The following is a 23724-nucleotide window of genomic DNA, read 5'->3' as shown; positions in this document are numbered from 1 at the left end:
TTCGAGCTGCTGCAAGACGTAAAATTTGAAAAGTCGCAACTGGACGACTGGACGACTGGACGCGGCGACCCGCATCGCTGCTCGCCATTTTCTGTGGCAGTAATTAACTAAATATAGCTTGTAAATGGGGGACCCGATGGGCGTGGCCACTGGTGGGGGGCGGTGGGCGATGGGCGTGGGCAACACGCACATGTGCAGCATAAATCTGAGCTGCGGGCATTTGTTGATTTTAGCAATTAAAGGCAACAAAGAAATAAAATCAGAGGGAAATAAATTAGTTGAGAGTGAATGACTGTAATATAACCTGTTTAAGTAGCTTACTTCGATATTTATCGATAGTGGGTGGGCAGAGAATGATATAGAGGCTACTATGAAGAAGCGTTGAATGAAATAGAGACCGTAAAATGGACAAGGAGTCACTGACTTACCGTTCGATCTAATCACAGCTACTTTAGCAAATGCTAAAAGCTATCGATAAATAAGCTATCGAATAAGCGATGTACATCAATGTTCATCTGTTTATAAAAGATGTTTTTTAAGCTGCAAACCATATATAAATTGACAATAGCAATGAAAAACTTAAAGTGATAAATCTCTTATGTCTCTGCTCTGTGTATACCCACTTTTGAACATTTCTCCGCTAGAGGGTATCTAAGCTGGCAAATTAGGGTGGCTTAAATCGAAAGTTCATTAGTCGTACCCTGCAATCGATGCCGCGCACCATCTTTTGCTGGCTTGGCGAAATGGAAGGCGAAAAACATCTATAGTGGGGTACATTGTTAACTTGGCTAATTGCTAATTGACGGTTGTGTGCACTTTAAGCAGTTCAGTTGTTGGCCAAGAACTGTAACCTTTAAGCTGGGCCAATCTGCGCAGCGAAATCGCGACAGCAGCTTATCAACGTCTCCGGCTTGGTCTTTGTTGTGTACAGACGTTGTCGCTGTCTTTGTCGTTGTTGTTGTTGTTGTTGGTGTTGTCGGTGTCCTTATGCTACTTTCGCTGGCGGCAAATTGAAGTAGCTGGCGCGACAGGAACATGGCCAGGACACTGGCTAAGGACAACGCGCCAGCTGGCAACTGTTGCCGGAAGCGCCATCGGATGTCCTCGCTAAACCGAATGGCATCGTCGCCTGCCAGGAAATATGTCCCAGCATGAAATTAAAATGCGGAACAGAGCAAAGACAGCAGGGAGAGAGAGAGAGAGGGAGAGAGAGGGAGAGGGAGAGAGAGAGCGAGAAAGAGAGAGAAGAATATATGCATATATTAATAATTTTTAACTTAAATAAAAAATATTATAAACAAATATTAAAAGGTGTTAAAAATATTTTAAAAATATATTTGAGCTCAGCTAAATTTTTATTTTATTAAAAGAAAATTTGTAGAGAGTCTCGCTTGATTTCTCGCAGTGTAGCTTAACTGTCTGCTGTTGCATAATATTAGGCACTTGGGCTTCAGGTAAGCCACAGCTTACAGCAACAACAACAACAACAATAGCAACAACAACAGCCTTTGTTAATTTTGCCTGAGCTGCCAAATCAAAAAAGGATTATTAGCAACGCGCTCATTCAAATTTTATATTAGCTGATTATACGCGTTTTATTGCTAGAGGCTCTGCAAGTATGCGTGTGTGAGTGTGTGAGTGTGTGAGTGTGTGGGAACTCACACAAGTGACGGAAATTACTGCATAAAGCGCGCTTGATTGAGTTGACAAGTTGTAATTTCGTTGCCGTCGCGCGTTTCATGTGCCTGAGTGCGTATGCGGTTGCAGAAGTGTGTGGAGTGAAGCAATCAATATAGCCGCAGTAAGCTTCACTGTTGGAGTAGTCGTTGGAGGCCGTTGTTGTACGATGGAGAGTCGTGCCAGAGTCCAGGCCCATGAAATCGAGGCGACAGCTGTGCGTTCGCTGACATAAAACGCAATATTTGGTTGCCAAGCAAAGAGATGAAATGTTAGCCAATGCTGACTTGTATTTAAAGTGTTTAAGCTGTAGCTGGAGTGAAAGAAAAGGCCAGAGATTGTACGTTTGACTATAGACGGGGGCCTAATCTATAAAATTTTAAGCCTATTTAATTACTTAATTCGAATTAAAACCGATTGTAAAATAAGGCTAATAACAGCAGAATCTATATTTATTGACATTTTATTATGTCACATATATATTTATATTCGAGTAATATCAATAAGAGAGGAATTTATATATATTTTTATTTATATATATATTTTTTTTTATTTATCTTTATTTACATTTTATTATATATGTTTATTTATATATATATTTGTATGAAATGAATAACAGCGGAGTTTATATTTATATTTATTTCATTTAATTCTAAATTATAATTTTATTTAATCATAATATCTTTCTATATTTATTTAAGCATCTTTAATTTCATTTGATGCTCTGATATTTTTATGAGGGTATTTTTATGAGACAATTTTTGTTTCTTAACTCATAAATTCTTGTAATTATTATCTAATCTTAAATCATTTCGCTTTAGTTCACTTCAAACTGCAAGTAAATATTTTTTCCGTTCTTAATGCGCTGCGGGTCAAAGACTTTTTATCTGCGGCAACTTTATAAAGAAAAACTGCTTAACACTTTTATCTAAAAATAAACCTCAGCTTCCAGTGCGCGTAGACGCCAACTTTTCCCACGCTTCTTTGCCAGCCTACGCAATGAGAAAAAAATATTTATAAAGAAAAAAAAGAAAGAATATAAAACAGAAGACAGAAAGCAGAAAAGAAACGAGGCAAGGTCGCATCCATTACGCACTTTTTCAATACTTTTGCATCTGTGCTGTGATTTAGTTTCAAGGTTCTTCCTTTAGCTCTATCTCTTGTACATTGTTCGCCGTCTATTGAAAGCCGAGCAGGATGCACCTGTTCCTTCGCGCAGGTCGAAAAGAAGAAATCAACACTTTCGCTTTTGGCAAAAGGCATACGAAAAAAAGAAAGAAAAATACCAAGCAGAAGCAAAACAAATTTTTTGTTGCTTAGGCAGTGGGGAAGAAAAGGGTAAAGAGAGCTTTGATGAATGCGTAACGCTTTTGGGGTTTCCGTGACAGAGTCTTTTGTTGGCCAGGCAACAAAGGAGCCTGCCGGCAATGGGACACGCACAAACGCACACAAAGGCAGTGCCAGCAATTAGCGGAACAGACGCACAGATCTAAGTTGTGCCATTATTTGATTGGTCCAAAAATTGATTCACTTTGCCCGGGCCACTTGTCAGCCGCACTCGCAGGAAGCTGCGGCAGCTCTCTAATGTCCTGTGCTATCTTCTTGCCCCGGCTATCCCTTCCGGCTCTGTCTGTTGTCTGCTGGCAGCTGCCCGCCCCACGCTCCCTCCCTCCCTCTCTCTGTCTCTCTCTTTCTCTCTCTTTCTCTCTCTGTCTATTGCAAGCGCCTTTTGTATTTGCCTAACGAACTTGCGAACAGACACAGTCGACGGCTTATTAATGAATCCTGGCAACCCCGTTGGCTGCCTGTTAACTGCTTTGTAACTGCCTTCGCCTAAGCGAAAAGCTATTTAATTAGCCAAAGCTGCTTGCGCTTACAAATCGCCAAGATGTTGTTCTTGCCTCATTTCCAATGCCTCACCAGCCAGCCACTAAAAATTTACAAATTATGCAACACATGTGGCACACGCACCGCCACGCCCCAAGTCAAAGTTTAGCCTGACTTTACGCATGATTTATGTTACCCCCATTGCCAGCATCGGCAGAGGGAGCAAAGGCTGTGTTTCTTTTTTAAATATCAGCAAAAAAAAAAAAAAAAACAACCTTCCGAAAAGAAAGAAAAAACAACTTTACAACAAATAAAATTAGCAACATGTGAAGGAAGAGAGGGATGAGAGAAAAAAAAAAACTTGTGGATATATATATATATTTTTGTACTCACTCTCCTTTGTCTGGCTGCTTTTATGTTTTTAGACCTTTTTTTTTTTTGCTTTGCTTTTGCAGCCTGCAGGCGTTGTGCACAATATATATATATATATCGGCATGTTTAACATATCCTATAACCTAAGAAAACTTATTAAATTAAACTTCTACACATGTTTTGCCGGCGTGCGAGCGAACGGGCGCGTTTTCTTTCATTTCCCAGCAGTTCGTGTCCAAAACTTTTCACACACACACACATATGTATATCCATACATTCTGGCAGCGGAAATGCTCAATCTATTGTGGAAAATGTTATGCGCCATTCGCTACACTCGAGCCAAGTCTATTGCCAAAAAGTGAGCTCACCAACTGAAGAGATAGGGTGGAACAGAGGGGAGGGCTGAGGCAACGTTTCAAGTTTCGCTTTCTTTCGTTTATCGACATGGAAAATAAATCATTTTCATGTGCGTGTCTCTCTGGCTGTATGTGTGTGTGTGTGTGTGTGTGTGGCAGCTTTCATTGAAATCTCAAATGTGGTCCCAGATTATTATGGCACAAAGCCTTTGATTTGGGCCGCTTCTCACTCTGCTTCTACCCCTCTTGCGATTTAGATAGCTTTCTGCAAATTTTACTTGGCTTGTGTTTTTCTTTATTTTTATTTTTGCTTTGGGGTGCTGTAAATCTTGTCATTGTCAGAGGGTTTCCGACTTGGCAACGCGATGTTTATCGAGCATGTAGCTAGAACAAAATGAAAATAAATAAATGGACAAACGTTGCGACAACGACTCGCATTATCGGATGACAAACAAAAATATTAGAAATCATGTGAAAAATATATATGAAGGCTTAGATGAAGTGAAACTTCGAGAGAGGTCTGCTAGGTAAATGGAATATCCATTGGAAATATCTAATGAAAAATATATAGATGAAGTGAAACTAGGAGATAGGCCTGCGAGGTAGTGAGAATATCAATGGGAAATATCCAGTGAAAAATCTATGAAATGAACTACGAGATAGGCCTGGGAAATATTAATGGGAAATTTACAAGAGATCAGAAAATTTCTAATGGAAATACTTCTCGCTCAATTCAGTCAAGCAAAGCCACCATGATTTTTCTACATCAGCATATATATAGCATATAGTATCTACCAAGCAGAAAAGTCTAATTTGTGGCTATAAAATATGATTTTTGTAGAGCTTCCGCGTCCATAACTTTATATGAAAATATATCATTTAAGGCAAACAGCGAACTGAGCATTTGGCTCTATTAACAGCAAATAAACACGGCCAACAGACACTGCAAAACAACACTCAACACTATTACTTACAAAAACAACAAGAGCAACAACAACAACAACAACACGAAACACTCATATATTACACAACGCAACACAAAGCAGAACTCGAGCACAATAAAAGGCGCGTTGGCTTAGGTAGAAGGACTTGTGGTGGCTTGCATGATAAAGGTGGCGCCGGGTGGTGCTGGGTGGTGATGGTGGCGGTGGTGTGTGAAAAGGGATACACAAGCGCCACATTGTGTGTAGCAGTAGACAACACGCCGTGCCACACAGAAGAAAAAGGGGCGAGGCGACATTATGGCGCCAGTCAGTCACTTTACTTGGTGTCCTTACGATGTGTGTGTGTGTGTCTGTGTTGGTAGTTTTTAGAAGTTGCAAACTACGTTTCGGTTGGCTCGGTACACACACACACACAGATACCGCCTGTGTTGCCAGTTGGCGTGCCAGCATTTGCCCTTTTTACCGTTGCCAGTGCTGGTCGACAAAACATTTCCAAGTCGCGTACAAACACGAATTGCGCTTTGTTCTGGTCTGTTGTGGTCACAGCGGGTCAATGGCGTCGTTTGACTTTGCTGAACGCCAAAGAGGGGACGCTGCTCAGTTCAGGTTTAGCGAACTTCCCATCTAATGCAATCATTAGATTAGTGAGAAATTACAACGGTTTGCTCTGCAGACACACGCACACACACATACACTCTCTCCCTCTATCTCAAGTTTGATGCCGTATTTTGCACTTGAGCAAAGTTGCGTAAAGTTTGATTCACTTGCAGTTGCGTGCTATCGATAACGATAACATGTCTCTGCAAATATATCAATTGAAAACTTTAGAAATAAGTTGCGCTTGTATGGGAGAGCTGTTGGCGGAGGTAGAAATAACACTCGCCAGCAGGGTTTAACTAAATGAAGTATGCAGCTGAACAAACCTTAAGAATGGTATCAGGTTATGGGATTTTTTCGGTATTTTGTATCTACCTAAAAGTGTGGAAATTTTATATTCGTGTAAATTTCAGTTGTGATAACTTCAAAGCAATATATGGGGCAACAAAATAGACATAGTTAAGCAATTTCAAATTTGTATTTATTTATTATTACTATTATTTTTTTTTATGCACTTAAAAGTTTTAATAATAATTCAAGCCTTGTAAATGCAAATGTTTTCAAAATTAATTTATGTTCCTAAATTTTTTTTTCTCTTTTTTCTGATAAACAAGCAACTGAAATTTTGATTAATAAATTTAAATGAAATTAAATGTTATATAATTATTACATTTTATATAATATAACTGTTTGTTTTTTAATTACCTAGATGATTACCTAGATGATATTATACAATATAATATATTTATTATTATATTTATTTTTAAATTTTTACTTGGAATACTTTATTTTTAATTTATTTTATTAGTGCTTTACGTTATTATTTTTTTATTTAAGAGTATAATATATATGATTATTTTTTATTATTATTACTCGATAAACTAAACTTGCAATTTATAAAAAATGTTTACCCTACAAACTGGAATGTGTTCAGACCAGCTGAGCAACGTTAGCTATGCCATAGGTCTCTTCGCTTGGACTCTTACTGTAGTTACCCTTCAGTTATCCGTTAGTTAACCCCTTTCCATATTATCAAGCGAACTATGTCCAGCTGCTCGTGCTGTTTGCTTTCGCTGTATATAATTTTCGTTTGAGCCTTCTAACCTATAATTTGCAGCAGTTTTAGCGCCGTGTTGCAAGTTTTCTTTGCTTTTTATTGCTGTCAGGACCTGTGCTATGGCTTCTATATACAATATATATTTATATATGTATGTATGTGTATGTGTGTGTGTGTGCTTAGCTTTGATATGTAGCTTATATGGGCATATGGGCTTTGGCTCGGCTGTGCCTGTCGCGGAAATGTACCGCAGACATGCAAACAAAACTTTTTCGCGAGCACGCAAGCAGCCAGCAGGAGGAGCAGCAGCAGCAGCAGCAGCAAAAGCGGCTGTCAGGATTCAGGATACGACGGGGCCGAGCTCTCGCTGCAAGTATTTACTAGTATTTGCCTGCCAGGACGCGTCGCATTCCTTATTGTTGTGCTCTGGCCCTGGCTTGGCCATGTTTTATTATTACTTTTCTTTTTTGTCAGCCCGCTCTATGCTCAGTTGTTTATGTACGTGTTGTTGCATTGTCCTTTTTTTTTTGTTGTTGTCTTTCGAGCTGCTCTTTCTTTTTTCTATTTTTCGATTATTTGTTTTTCGTTTGCGTCGCGCCTGGGCCACTTTTCTTCTCTTTATTTCGTCGCCTGCGGCTGCCTCGCTACGTGTGAGTTGCAAAGTGCTTTTTCCGCTTCTCCAGCTGAATTATAGTTTAATAAATTTATATATTTATTTGTGTTTTCGTTTTTCTGTTGTCTGTGCAAAGTAAGCAAATGAATAAATTGCATTTGGCTGCCTAGAACTTTTTGTTGTTACCATAATTGAAGTTACGACGCTCTCTCTCTCTCTCTCTCTCTCTCTCTCTCTCTCTCTCTCTGTGTGTGGCTTAAAGCCGCCCCAAAAATGTATAGAGTGTATATTTTTAAAGCCCTGCTACATGGACGTTAATTGCATTTTCGCCACACTTATCTGGCTATAAATAAAATTATATAATTACCTGGTATTGTGTGTGGCATAATACCACACGAACAGGGCTCATTTTGTTGTTTTTTGGGTGGTGCGCTGAATCCACTTAACAGTCGTATATGTCTGTGTATGTGTGTGTGTGTGTGTATGTGGCTCATTCGTTAGCATTATTTAACGCGTTGCCATGGCAAGAGTTGGCCAAAACAAAACAAAGCAAAACAGCGCAAAGCAAAGCCCGAACCAAAAACCTGAGACAAAAGAGGCCAACAAAAAGCGCACAGCCAACTAAAATGCGCAAAGGTAAAAGCGAGAGGCAGAGCAAATGGCTGATGAGACAGACAGACAGACAGACAGACAGTCAAAAAACAGAAAAAAAGGAAGACAGATAGTCAGGCGGACGGACGGACAGACAGGCAACAAAGTAGCAGCGTTACATTAGTAAAATGGGTGAGGGGGTGAGGCGGGGCGGGGCGGTTGTGTGGAAGGGTAGGCAACTTATTTTCCATTTACATGCAGCAAAGCGCCTTTCTAGATGTTTATCCTTGTAGGCCCAGCAACAACAGCAACAACAACAGCAACAACAACAACAACAACAACAGCAGCAGCAGCAGCATTGGCAACATTGGCAACAAATTCAGTTGAGGCACGAAAAAATGCGCCTGGCAAAGCGTCAAAAGGCGCCGCAACAAAGCAAAATTCCCATTCCGAATTCTATTCTCTTCCAATTGTGTTTTTTCCTACCTCTTTTTGGCATTTTGCTTTTGATTTTTGTGCGCTAATCGACCGGTCCTAAGATGAACTGTGCTAGCCAACTGAATTAGTGCAAATTAGCTGAAATTTAAGCAGCTGTTCTAGCAGCGCAATTAGCCCGGCGTGTGCAGCTCGTCAAGCAAATCGGTGCGAGTCGATATATCGATAGGCATATGGTAAAATGAGAGCAGGTGTGTTCATGTATATTCTATATATGTAAATATATACGACACATTTTAAGAAACTCTTGTGAGAAATTAAATTTTAAGATTTTCTATTTTACTTTTGTTCAAGCTGCAAAAATAATTAGATCAATGGCAATTTATAGGCCAACGTTTGGTATTTCAGTTTGCATTGAAGACTTTTCTACTCCATCAGTGTTTATAAAGGTCATAATATAAGTCAGACCCATAGAAATCAATAGATCATTGTCAATATATAGGCCATTCTTGGTATTTTAAATTTAATAAAAAACTTTTTTACGATACCAGCGGGATAATATAATGATATAATATGTATATAGTTTAAGTCAAATCCGTAGATATCATTAAATCAATATCAATTTTTTAGGCTAACTTTTGGTATTCTAAATTTAATTGAAAATAAAAAACTTTTTTGGTAGAAACCAGCTATTATTTAATTTAAATTACGGCTATAGATATTATTAATTTATAGGCTGATTTTGATATTCTAACTTCACTCCAACAGTGATCATATAAGTTTTAAGTTAATTTAGATGAAGGCTGTAAAGATCATTAGATCTTCATTAGATCAATATCAATTTAAATGCTAGCTTTGGGCATTTCCACTTGACACGCCCACCTTATACACAAAGTCAATTCAAAAGGACAAATTTTGGATAATCAATCTGCCATAATTTCAAAATTAATTTAATATAAATTAGATGGTCAAGAAATTACTATGAATAATAATTTAATATTTAAACAAAAATCAATTTTCCAAGTCTTTTCATATTAGAGATTTTCCTTAAAGATAGTAAATATATTTAAATGAAATGAAAACATCCCACATAACTTTTGAGAGCACTCAGTGGACCGCAACCGAAATGCCCGAAAATGTTAGGCAAAGCTATAACAGTTAGGCGTCCTATGGGCCCGACAATCTTGGCCAACTTCAAGTCGTGGCAGCGCCAAAAAGCCTGCTTCGATTTGCTGGGGCTGCGTTGCGTTGTCTTGTCTGCGCGCAATCAGTTGCCGATGAATTTACACGAAACACGCATTAGCCAAATACATGAACTTGCATTACACAACTTTGCGTGTCAATAACGAGCCGCGTGGCTGACTAGCTGGCTGGCTCTAGCCCCATCAAGTTCTGTGTAGCCAAGATGTACTTGGCGGCCATAAAGCAACCACCAAATGCAGTTTGCAGGCTTTGAGCCACATCAGCTAAGTGATGTTGGCTGGCCATTTTGATATTATGTTGATTTCCATGGGGAATACGACACATGTGCATGAGCACACAACATAAGTACTAAGTAGTGTGTGTGTGTGTGTGTGTGTGTGTGTGACTCACTCAATTATTTATGCAACATTTTCTATTTGGTTTCAGTTTAGTTGTGCTGCACGTTTTTATGGCACAATTTTCGATTCGGCCAGAAGAGAGCGAGAGAACTCTATTTTTATGACGATTTCGTGTTTAGCGCATTTCAATGAACTTTAAGTAATTGCAAATTGATTGAAAGCCCAGCCCACTCTCTAGAAAAGGTAGTTCGCTCTCGCTCTATCTCTCTCTTTCATATACTCCTTTGCTAGTCTATGAAAAGCATTTGCAGCGTATTCCACGCGCTTCTAAATTGTTTGCGTTTAATGCTTTCAATTAATTTAATGCATTTGCCCATTGCAATGGCTCTTTCATGCCAAGGACTTGCTTGCCACACTCTCACTCTCCCACTCTCTCTCTCTCTCTCTCCCTCTATTTGTGTGATAACAAGCAGCCTTTGTGCACGTATGGGCGTGCGCGTATTTAATTGCTTGTAATTTGCGCTAATGACGCTGCCAATAACAACAACAACAACAACAACAACGGCAGCAGCAGCAAGCCGTTCATTATGCATGTCATTAAATACGAATTATTATAGATTTTTCGTATACAGATATGGATATACGATATACATAGACCTATATATATATGCCGGCTCTTCAATTTTCAATTTCTGCTAATATCAAAATCAATAGACTGCAAGTTGTGTAATTTAATTTCCTATTTCTAACTGACTGCCAGCGCCCCGCTGCTTAAGCCGTCCCCCGTCCCTCCTGCTGCCCACACTTCCTGTTAACTCAATTAAAGTTGTAAACAGAAATAAAAAAATAAAATAGAAAACACAGGCGAAGAACCACTTAAAATAGCAGCTAAAATAAAACTTCACTTTTCGGCAAGCAAGTCCATATATCCCTCTCGCTCTCACTCTCCCTCACTCTATATCCAGCTCTATCTACAGCTTTGGCACTCGCTCTGGCCGCCCACTTTCTGCTATTTACGCCATTTTTAATTGCTGCATGAAAAAGTAATTACAAAATTTAGCTGTGTGCCGGTCGCGTAGTTTTCGGTGGTTCCTATTGCACTGGCTGCCGTTTGGGTGGGCGCTGCGCACTGGGCGTGGCAATGCAACTCAAACAAAATTATAAGCAAACACGCAAAACTGCCACAAAACTTGAAAACCGAGTGGCGGCCACACACAAATACACAGAGAATACTCCAAAAAAAAAAAAAAATAAATAAAAGAGAAAAAAATATTTTAAAAACTCTGGAAAAAAAGGGTGCAAAATATAAACAAAAAATGCGAAAAGCACGCAAAATACTTCCTGGAGTTAGGAGTGGGGGCGTGTTGGTGCGGGAGTATATTTAGCCGGCTGGCTGGCTTTATGTTGGGCCCTGCAGGTGGTCCCGTTTAGCCAGACAGACGACGCATTGACTCCGGCTCGGCGTCGGACTTCCACTGGGCAATCTGACCGCAGAGCGCGTCCTTTTTGGGACCAAAATGAAAGGGCTGTGCTCCGCCGTTGGAACAAATTAAAAAGCAACGGCAAAACGCTTGGCCTTCAGCTACTCCTAGTCCTCGTTGTTGTTATTTATTACTAGACTCCCACAACAACAACAAAATCGCAAAATGTGGAAAGGACTCGTGTAGTCCATGACCCTCGGACATGTTTTGTTAAATGTAATTTGGCAAATTGTGTAAAACCAAAAAGGGGATCAAAGCGAGACAGCGCCATTAAATCAACTTATCGATAATTAAAATGTTTGTCAACTTAATTGTCTCTTGGGGTATTTATGAATAGATGAATAAATGTTTGTATATATTAAAATGTTTAATTTTATATGAATTAAAAGTTTTTAAATTAAAATTATACTCTTCAAAATTAAATTAAATTTTTAAATATATTTGCAAATTATGAATAATTATGAATAAATATGAATTATAAATATTAATTGAATTATAAAATATTAAATTATATTATGAATTACAAATATTAAATGAATAATTAAATATGCATTTAAATTGTAAATTTGATACATTTTAGAAATTTTTAAATTAAGATTAATATTTTTAAATATTATCTTTTTGTGGTATCATCTAATTTTATATTATTTTTGCTAATTATAATTTATTTAAAAATATAATTTAATAATGTTATTAATATAAATATATATATATATTTTTTTAAATTTGATTTGGTCTATTGATAGCTATAATATAACTATTTTAAATTGATACAAATATCAAATATCAATAAATTAATTTATCTATAATATAATATTTGTCAAAGAATAATAATCTTTATTTTTAAACTACTATTTTAGATATACATTTTTTTTTTTTTTTTTTTTTTTAATTTATCAAATCATAATTTGTTATAAAATTATGATTTATAAATATTATGTATTTTGATTATCCTCTCTAGCTATAGATTCATGCATCATTAATATAATAGATAAAATAGTAATTGGCATAAATAAATTTTGAAATTCAGATTAATATTCTCTGAACATAAAACGAGGTTCATTTTTAAGGTATTCTATCCTAAGTTGGCAAGGAATTTGAGAGCTGCTTTTGAGTAACCTAAAGTTATTTAGCATTTTGCTGGTCCAGCAGGTGTTATATAGACAGAAATATCTTTACAGTTAAATTTTTTGCTCATGATTAGTTAAGCACATAGCTTATTAAAGAACTCTATTAATATACGTTATATATGCAGACTCTATATATGTAATACTCACTCACAGGCACACACACATACTCGCTCGCATACTCAAATTAAATACTTTTTGAGAAGTAAGAAAAATTCCAAACTAATTGCCACCACGTAGCTGCTGCTGCTGCTGCTGCTGCTCGACTCTTTGCCTTTTGCTCACTTGTGACTTTCATTTTGCTTTAGCTGCACACACATACACACAGCTATATATGTACGTGTGCATGCAGATAGAGTAGAGTATCTATAAGATACTTGTATTCATCATAGAGCATAATGGCGCAACATTTGCACTCAAGCTGCCGCACTTTGCATGCCACAAGGCCCCAAGCCGAAGACATCGCAAATTTGTCGCAGCGAGTGCGGAAACTGCCCTGCCCTGCCCTGCCACGCCCCCCATTCGGTCTGTTCCTTTGGCATGCCTGACACGCTTGACAAATTCGCTTGCAATTATTTATAGAAGTGCCGAGCCGAGAGAGCCGAAGCGAGGCGACGAGGAGCAGCGGGCGACGTCTTGACTCCAAACTACTTGACTGCAACAGCAACAGCAACAGCAACAGCAATAGCAACTGCCGTGTGGCATATGAATAAATGAATGTATGAATGAATGCATGAATGAGTGCGTGTGTGAATGATGCGAGCAAACTGTCTGCCAGCCTGACTATCTGGCTGGTCTGAGTGTCTGTCTGGCTGTCTTTGCATATGCCACGGCGTGTGATCCACTTTTTGGGCAATTTAATTATGAAATGCAGTCGAATTTTATTTTTACGCTGGCCTCGCCTCATCATTTCTGCATATGTATTTGTAGTCGTATCTGTATCCGTTTCGATTTATGTGCCAAGTGTCAGTTGTGTTGCAAATTGCAATTTTTCTGTCTCAATTTTGGTTTTCTTGTGTTTTTTTTTTTTTCAAACTCATTTGGCCGTAATAAATATCTATGCTAAATTTATTTGCATTTGCTTTCAGCTTTTCGATAGTTTTGTGACTCGCTAACGGTTGGTTAATTAAAAAACTTTGTGCTATCTGTACAATGTTCATAATTTACATGCGCCAGCTACAAGATAGAAAAAACAAGTAAGAAAGCTCCAGTCGAGACTGCTCGACTAGGAGATACCCTGAACCCTCCAAGCTGATATTCTAATCATTCTGCACTTCTTTTATGCACACATACATACACATGCATCCACACGCACGCATAAGCCTGCGCTCTGCTAACTGCGCAGTAAGCAGCGACTGCGCTTGGGCTGCGCTGCAGTGTGGGCAATATTATGAGAATTTATTTGTTAAATAATTTCTTTTGTAGACATACGATCTTAATGAAACTTTTAGAGCGTAATCATATGGTGAATATGTGTGTATATTCCAAAGCCCAAGTCTCTAGTATTTGAAATACGCTTTTTACAAAAGTGAGGGTGAGGGGGTGAATTTAAGGGTGGGGGGTAAATTTTAACAAAAACCGAAATTGTAGAAATTGCATATAAGCATACATTAAAAATTTAGAGACTCTAGCAATAAGGGTGTAGAAGATATAATTTTATAACTGGTTTTCGATAAGGTTTTTTATCGATAAAAAAAGATCGGGATGAGTTATCGATTTTTAATGATAAACTTGATATGCGCGCTGTAATTACGGACATTTTAAAAAAAAATTGAAGTCTCTAGCTCTTATATCTTCTGAAATCGACGCGTTCATACATACGGACGGACGGACGGACGGACGGACGGACGGACGGACGGACGGACAGACAGACGGACAGGCCCAAATCGACTCAGCTCGTCGCCCTGATCAAGAATATATATACTTTGTGGGGTCTGCCACGCCTCCTTCTGCCTGTTACATACTTTTAACAAAACCATTATACCCTGATTTCCCATTTTCAATGGGTTCAGGGTATAAAAAGGGGAAAACTGATAAAAAATATGCGAATAAAACAAAATCCAACAAAAGGAATGAACTGCAGCCAGTTAAGCGCAAAGGTTTTTTTTATGGATTTAGCTCTGTGTAGTCAGTTAGTTTTTTTTTTTTTTTTCTGTTCGTCCAGTAGCTGGGCTAATTAAACGACGCAACAAGTTAATTAGCAGCGACAAAGGACGAGCACACAGGACTCTGGTCCGAGTGCCATTATGTGAAAAAGCCAAAGCATACTTGCAGGCGCTCGCTCATTATAATACTAATACAAGTGCTGGCCGGGCGCATCTTTTTTTTTTTTTCAACAGAGTTATGCAAGTTATTAGTGCGGCTTTGTGGTTGCGGATAAAACTGACAAAGTGCAGCGAGTGCAGCTGCAGTAGCTCCAGTTAACAATATGCCAATGATTAGCTAGCTCTCTCTCTCTCTCTCTCGCTCTGGCAAAGTAATCAGCGCGCAGTCAAAGCGGAGGCCAAATGTGCACTGCCACGATTTGCCTTCAAGCAGATTGGCTTTAAGCCACATATGTGTGCATGTGTATGTGTGCGTGTGTGTGGCAGCTCATATGACAGCTGTCGTTCAGCGGCAATCTTCATTAGTCCACGGCACAATCAGCCAAATGCAAGCCATTTGCCTTCATTTTGCTTTCAGTTCTCTGTTTTGGCTAACAATTTGTGGCAAGTATTTTTGCACATTTTCGTTTCATTTATTTGTATTTTTTTTTTCTCCAATTTTTCGGGCAATGGCGGCGCATCCTTTGCAGGGCACTCGTAATTAACTAAAATGCCAAGTGTAGGTCACCGAGCAGGACGAGACGCGCGCCCGTTTGGGTTTGCATAAATACCAAATGCTCGACAGACAGTCAAGGATTTCATTTATTTGCCAGTTTCTCCATTAAGCTGTAGTTCACTCTGTCTCTCTCTCTCTCTCTCTCTGTCTCTGTGTCTCTGTCCCACTCTATTTCCTCTATTTCTACTATTTTGCATGTGTATCTGTGTGTGTGCCGGTTTTATTCTAATTTAATTCAGTTTTAAGCGACATGCACAGAGTCTGCCTCAGTGTGAGTGTTGCAAAGTGCCGCTGGCAGTCTGCGCTGTGAGTGTTGAGTAATTGATTTTATGGACAGAAATTTCGTGTGTTGCCAAGTGGAATCGCAAGCTAATTTAGCTTAGTTCCTTTCGTTAAATAAAAATGTTGTCTCGAGCGTCGCTAACCAAAAACTAGACATAATCGGCTAATCGATTGTCAAAAACTGGACAAGCAACTGTCCAAAGCACTTAGAGCCAACTGACAACAATGGCTCGTTCGAAGAATCAAAGAGTAAATTGCAATGACAGCAACTGCAGGGCATCAGCTTGCTGCGAAGCAACGCAATGCACTAAAACGCAACGAGCCAAATAAAAAGAAAAGAAACAAAAAATAAGTGGGAAAAGGGCGAAAAAAAAGTCAATTTCACTAGCTTCACGTGGACCGGCGGGTGTATTACGTTTTTCAATTAGCTAAATTACAATGGGGGAAAAAAAGAAAAAAATATTTGAGGCAAAAGACAAACATATACACACGCTGAATCCGAAAAGTTCCTTTGTGGCAGTGTTGGACAACGAGCTGGAGTGGGAATTTAATTGCATCTATTGAATATTAAGCCAGGGCAGCTTACTTGCAGTTGCATGAGGAAAAGTATAGCTTAACTTGCCCCACCATAATCCTAATCAGTTTAAGCTTCATTTCGGAAAGTTTTTGCAAACCTTTTTCAGCTTCAGTTTGCAAAGATTTTCACTCCAAACACAGCTCGAAATAAGTTTTTGGGCATAGTTTTTAATTTAGTTAGGCCAGCGACGACTAAGACATCCAACTTGTGACGGCACACACAGAGCGACACACACACACACACAAACATTGCCAAAGGGTCGAGCCAGATTTGTGACTCGCACGCATCTGTCGCAGATTTTGACATGTGGCAGCTGGAGAAAAACGGCAAAAGTCAAGCTAAAAGAGTTTGTAGCTTGAGCATTTGCCAGGTGTGCTAAACAAAAACAAAAAAAGGCGACAGGTGAGTTTTTGCCAGAGCCAAAAAGTTGAAAAGCGGTAAACAAGCTGAAAATGTCGCGACTGTCAAAACTCTGGCGCCAACAAAAGGGTTCACTTTTTTGCTCTAACTCTAGCTAAATATCACTCTAAATGTCTTCATATCCTGCTGCCGCTGCTGCTCTTGCTGAATGTTTTGCACTTTGTCTGTCAAGTCTTCTGCTTTCACGGCAAGTGTTGCTGCCAATTTATTGCAGCAGTTAATTTGCATGAAATATAAATAAATGGCAAACAACTTGAGACAGTTTCGTGCACTTTAAGCGAGACCCGACTGTGTGGCCTCCACACTACCACCGCCCCCAACCCGAACCCATCCCCATTGCCGCCGCAGACACCCTACTCGGGTATGCCAAATTTAAAATTAAATTAGAATTTCTCCAGCTACTTGCAGAGCTCGGCACAGCACGGCAGAGCACGGCTCGGCTCGGCAGCTCGGTGTGTAATTTAAAACTATTTTACATGGCTGCTAAAGAGAGTCTCGCTCATGTGTATGAGTGTGCGTCTGTGTGTGTGTGTGTGCGTTAGATAAAAAGGCATTCTGCAAGCTTTTTGAGCTGCAGCCAACTTAAACTTGTTAAGCTTCAGGGAATTTCAGCTTTGCAAAACAGCAAAAAATAAAAGTGCTACAAAAAAATACTGAAAATGGTTGGGTTAAAAAATAAAAAAAAATAAAATAAAAAATAGAAAAAGAAGATGTTAGAATATTTAAACTCAACTTGATATGCGCCTGGGAGCTTACAATGTCTTCCAATTCGCTCTCCCTCTCTCTGTCTGCCTGTCTGTGTGCGTGTGTGTGTGTGCGTGCGTGTGTGCATCTGTGTGATTTATAGTGAGCTGGGATTAAGCTGTCTTTGTGCTGCACAAGAATGTTGTAGGAAATTTTTAGTATAATGCACATGATAGAAGACGGCGCCTGGCCTAACAGATCTCAAATTCCCCGAGGCGGAAGTCACAGACAGCCAGGGATTGCAATTGTGAATGGGAATGGGAATGGAGTATTCTCTTTTCTTTTCTATATTCATTTTTGTGGAGGTGCAGAGCTCAATAAACGCTTAATGCATATGCCATTTGGCATTGTTGAGCATACTGATGATAGTTTAGGGTGAAGAGGGAGAAAATACCAAAGCTGACATTATTATAGAAGATGGAGCAATAATCAGAAAATGTTTATTATTCAGTATTTTAATTTACAGTAGGAAAACGCAATATTCTAGGGTTATAAAACGCTTTAAGGAATACTTTAAATGTAGAACCATGTTTGACCAGCTTTTGTGTTCTTTTCTATATACACATATGCATATGTATTCATACACACCCACCTATATCTTTAATTGAGTTCAATGCACTTTGAAACCAATTAGCCAAAGTACAAAACAACAAATACTCCGACGAGAAAATACTGAAAAGCAGCGCACACGAGGAATCAATAGAAGAGGAGCAAGCGCAAGCTAGAAATAAACAAAAAACCATATGAAAAATGGCGTCGCATGGCATAACGGTAAAGGCAAAAAAGCAAAAAGAGGGAGAGAAAAAAAAAAAAACACAGAAAGAATGAAAGAAATACTCGTTTATAGTCGGTCTATGCGTGGTTAGGCGAAGCAAAAGCGATGACGACGCTGCCGCCATTGTTAATAGGATTAGGAAGCACAACAGCCAACAACTAGCACAACAGAAACAACAACAGCAACAACAACAGCAACGACAACAGCAATAGCAGTAGCAGCAGCAGCAGCAACAGCAACAATAAGAAGAGCGGCTGCTATACATTTCGCAAAGCAAAGCTAACGGCATTAGCAACGGCCAAAACCCACAGCAACAGTAACAACAACAACAACAACAATTAAAAGCAAACGAATCACTCACACACACACACATAAAACAGCGATAAAAAGCCAGCGCACAGTGAGAAGACGCAAAAGAGGCAGAAAAAATAATACAACTACAAAAATACAGAAAATCATTTATAGTAAAGACAGCGAAATAGCAATAGACAGAGACAGCAAGCGAGGAGAGCCGTCAGACAGACAGAGAGCGCAAGTCAGAGCAAAGCAAACAAAAGTAAATTAGATTGTGTGGCCCATTAAGGCATTAAGATTTCATTGCTGTTGTTCTTGTTGCTGTTGTTGTTGTTATTGTGTTTCTCTTGTAGCAGTGTGTCTAAGGCTCGGCTATCGGTCGCTGCGGGTGGGAGGGGGACAGAGAGGTGCCCAACTGAACTGTGCCCTGCGCCATATGGGACATAAGTTGGCCAAAGACAGTGCGCTACGAGTGCACAGAGAGAAAAAACTAATTCAATTAATTAAAGTGGGCAATTTAATTGAAGCTGAGAAAAATCTGATTAAATTTCTAATGAAAGTTATAAATAAAATATATTAAATTCTGTAAATATTAAAATTGATTTTTCTTTGTTAATACTAGTTTATTAGTATTACGTATTACTAGTTTAACTACAGAAATGTTTATATTAAATATAATTGGCAAATTTTATTGAAAGAGGGAAAAAACAGATTACATTTAAATACAAAGTTAAAAATTAATAAAAAAAAAAGAAATTAAAAAATTAAATATTTAAAAATAATACAAATTTTTTGATTTATATTAATTATTTAGCATGCATTAGAAAAACAGATCTTAGTGCTAGAAAAATTCATGAAATTAAATATAATTTAATGGAAGCAGAGAAGAAAAGATTAAATTTTTCAATGCAATTTATAATTGAAATAACATATATTAATGATTGAATATATTCATAAATATTACAAAAGCGGATTCTATTTCAACAAGAAAAAATGCAGTTAATTAAATTTTTAATAAATAATTAAATATTAACAAATTTATTTGGCAAAAAAAATCTTAAAATCGTAAATCTAATAATAATTGTTAGAAACACAGATGGAAAAAATCTATTGAATTAAATTTTATTACTTGATTGACGCTCTAAAAAATTAATATTTTTTTAAATTAAAGTAAAAAAAAAAATAAAAAAAATTATTTTATAAAAATAATAATATCTCTGCCAGAAATTGTAATTATTAATATATAGCCTAATTAAATCTGACTAAATTAGACTACATTTCCAAGGAAAATTAATAATAAAATAATAATTAAAATAATATTATAAATAGTTTAACATATATTTATATGTATACAGAAACCAAGTTTAACCCAGTTAACTGTATTAGTTTTTCGCTCAGTGCATCTGCAGTTACGTGCCCCTCGCCGCTCTCGCATTGAGCACTTAAAGCGTCGCCGTTGCTAGCGCTGCCAGGCACTTTAAGGGTTTCACTTAAGACCCCAGCCAACAGGGGTACGGGCTGGGTAAGGGATAGGCTACCTACACTATGCTACACAACACTACACTGCACGCATCGCACATGTACCCGCTGCGTTTTCACACATCCATACATATATGTGTATGTATGTACATGTGTATATATATTGAAACACTTGAGCATTTTGTTGACTTGTTAAGGCCGCCATTGCCATCTCGAATCGCAGCGCGCAACGGTTCAACATCTCATCGGGCATCTCATCGTGTTGCACGAGCCGCTGGATACGTGACTTTTTGCGGTTTGCTTGGATTTGGCTGCTAAAAGTGCTAAAAATTGCCAACGCCGACGCCTCTGACGCCTCAAAGCCCATTTTGTTGTTTTGTTATTTTGTTATTTCGCTATTTGCCTGTTTATTTGTGCGCGCGCGCTTAATGGCCTTGAAGTGAGCGCGAGTCCGAAATGTATCTTGTATCTGCTGGATGTCATTGCATGGCCAGCTAAATTTAATGGCCCACTGAGGTGTGTCTAGCTATATGTGTGTGTGTGCGTGTGTCTAAGTGCCTACTGCTGGCATTTGCCATTGTTTGCCTACTTTTAGGAGATGTCATTCTATTGTTGAGCATTTGACTTAATTTAAAGTGTGACGTCCACTCAAGTCTAATTGTCTGTCTATGTGTATGTGTGTGTGTGTGCTCGAGGGGCGACAAAGGGTGAGCTGCAAATACACAAACAGTTTATATACATTTGTAAACTGTTTAGCTAACGTGCCGAATGCTCCATCGAACGCTGAAATTCACCCCGAATGCGATGCTGTTTGTATGCTCTGCTTAATAGTTTGTGTTGTGTCTATAACAATTAACATCCATCGCTCCATTAAATCACTAAGAAATTTGATGTGCCCGAACAGTTGGCACTGTGACGAATCCTATGCTGTTTAGTTCTATGAGCTGAGCATGGGTTTAGCTGCGATAATGGGAGTTCTGATTTGTTAAGGGTAGTTGAGCCAGAAGAAATGCGGTTCGGATTGCGAAATATAAAGTTGACATGGTATATTGTTTTTTTTTTTTTTTTTTTTTTTTTTTTTAATATATAGTGGGTATTAGATTACCATATTATATATCACTATGAAATAAATTGTTTTTACACAATTTCATTACATTCAAATGGAATGATATTGAGTAGGTTAAGCTACTCATGGGTTCCATTGAGTTATTGTATTTTTTCGGTAACTAAGGATAATTAAATTTTAGCTTTTATTTACCTGTATAAACATTATAGTGTTATATGTAAATTTTCAGTACTCTTATATGATTTATTCATAATCAGACCCTAACTAATTATTTTCTTTCATTTTTTCTTTGCAGGTAAATAATCATTATCCCTCTATTCACACTTCTATGTAAGGCTCAGGCTTCTGTAAGTAATTTAATCAGCTTTTCAGAAAAGGCGCAAAATTTTCAATTACACTGAAATTCTCACACCCCAATCGAAATTTTGACAACGTTCACATTAAATGTGTTGAAACCCGAATTTCTTATAAATGCCTTAAAACAAATCAACTCCGACTGCCCACAAGTCTTGCGAGCCACATATTTATGCAGATCATCATTAACGAAGCCAAAGCGAACCCTCGAAGAAAATCAAACTCAGCGAAGAAGAAAATTAATTTATGCATGTGCATATGCAGCAGCAGCCAGACGAAAAGGGTTGACCGAATAGCTATACGAAATTGATTGGAGTAGGGGCTGAGGCTGGGGAGGTTGGGAAAACTAAACACAAGTTGAACTCCTCTAAGCAGTTTGGACAATGCATGGCATCATTAATATGCTGAGCTCTGCATGTGACAAAGGACACTCGGACGGACAGCCGGCGGACCAGGCAGACCTGGCCAAGTCAGGCCAGGGCAGCTCAGGCCACTGGCCGGCAGCAACAACAATGCATTATAATGTGCTTATAAATATATTGTTGTGCGAGTGCTTAGGATGCTCAGCATCTCAAGGGTTGAACTGAACTAACTGTCTTTCCCAGGGCCTCGAATCATTAGAGACCCGAAAAATTTCATGAAAAACTTGTTTAGAATTTCATCATTTCGATTGTCTCTCGTCTCGTCTTTTACCCACAATAGCAGCGAGCGTGTGTGTGTTTTTCGTTGGATTTTGCGTTGATAACAAGTTCAGTTCGGTTTTTATTGTATTATTGCCACTAAAAGGGGTAGAGTTTTGAAGGTCAAGCGAAAGTCGTTCACACGTTTCACAATTAGCAGCTGGCGCTGAGAGTCGGTCAAGTCGGTCAGCTCGGCTGATTATTATAAACTGAGTTGGTTCGTTCGGAACACTAGGCTACGCTTTGCCCACTCCTTACAGCGTGCAGCCCATGTGCTCTTGCATAAATTGAGCCTCGACAACCCCAAACAGTTCCCTTCCGTTCTATATATATTTTATTGTGCCCCGAGCCTTATTCGATGTCAAAGGGCAACCCATTCCGCAACGGGACACGCGCCCAGCAGACGCTGCCCTCCACTTGGTGCTCGCTGTTGATTCTATCTCTTGGCAGTTGTTTATGCAGTGGCTGAAACTGTAGCTGAAATTGGACCTACATATATTTTATAGTTGCCCTCGGATTTGTTGTTGTTGCTGTGCGGATTTTTCGCATTTTATTGAGATGAATTACATGAAATATACGTATAAATGAGGGTCAACGATTGCCGTTCACAGTTGCCAAACCCAATGCCAATACCAATACCAATACCAACACCAACACCAATACCAATTCGAACTCGAATCCCTAGTAAAGTCTCATATGTATTAATGATTGTGGATTTAACTTGATGTACTGACCATGTTGCTCAATGTGACTTAAGCGACAACAGCAACAACAACAACAATAACAACAACAACAACAACATCACAACAGGGTACAAATCAATAGAACACTGTGAGACATTCCGCACACTGGGCAAACATTTCGGACAGCTTGGATAGGCGCAAAATTTTAATGTCCCTTTTGCTGCGTTCATAAATTTTTATTATGTAATTGAGTTTGTTCGGGACTTTTATGAGGGCGGTGGCGGTGGTGCTGTGGTGCGGTGGTTAGGCGGCGGGGACGGGGAGGTGTCTTTGTCGAATGTCTCCAAATAAAACAATAAAACCAAATGGCAAAATGCTCGAATACCAAACAGAAAAAAATAGTAGAAGATAGAAAGAGAAGGAGAATGGGAAGGAGAAGGAGCAGAAAAGCAGAAAGGGAGCATATTAATAAATAAAATGGGGTTCACACAGCGGCGGGTTAAGGGTTCTTTTGTTGTTATTTGTGGGGTTTAGCACAATATCTTTATGATACGCATGTTATGTACAAATTCTGGCTAGCTGGGGGTAGCAGCGATCAATAAATGTAAATACAGCTGCAAATGTGCAGTAGCCGATTGCTCGCCACAGCGATAAAACTTCAGACATGTTCCGATAAGAGATAACGACTGTGTCTAATTTAAGAGCGTGCCAACTGCGTGAGAGAAACTAATTTTGTAATTGAATCGGATATTGGCAGGCTACGAATTTGATGGAAAATGTGTACTAGAGTAGATATAAAACTGTACTATTATTGCTGATCTATATTGGGGGTAACTTGGATTGTTATAATATATTTGAGGAAAATGTTAAAAGAAAACAAGTAAGAAAGCTCCAGTCGAGACTGCTCGACTAGGAGATACCCTGAACCCTCC

At 38.6% G+C, this 23724-nt stretch overlaps 1 protein-coding gene across 39 annotated transcripts in view; it reads left to right on the top strand.

Moving 5' to 3' along the window:
• Positions 1-23724, top strand: part of mbl (splicing regulator muscleblind) — a 258467-nt gene that overhangs the window by 172519 nt on the left and 62224 nt on the right. Inside the window, exons 1-2 of one of the 39 annotated variants that reach the window (XM_089469897.1) lie at positions 20068-20147; positions 21371-21422. The exons of 34 other annotated variants lie outside the window; for them this stretch is intronic. Coding sequence is in view for 1 of the 5 variants with exons in the window: in XM_089469894.1 (XP_089326020.1) it covers positions 20678-20716 (39 nt within the window). In the remaining 4 variants the exon portion in view is untranslated. Of the gene's footprint in view, positions 1-20067; positions 20152-20185; positions 20526-20604; positions 20717-21370; positions 21423-23724 lie in introns of those variants that run through there. 4 more of the 39 variants (XM_089469899.1, XM_089469895.1, XM_089469894.1 and 1 more) reach the window with 4 other exon arrangements.

The sequence above is a fragment of the Drosophila arizonae genome, chromosome 5, assembly GCF_054131065.1.
Source record: "Drosophila arizonae isolate 15081-1271.41 chromosome 5, UAZ_ARI_1.0, whole genome shotgun sequence".
In the NCBI taxonomy this organism is placed as follows: Eukaryota; Metazoa; Arthropoda; class Insecta; order Diptera; family Drosophilidae; genus Drosophila; species Drosophila arizonae.
This window is presented reverse-complemented; position numbering and strand designations above follow the sequence as displayed.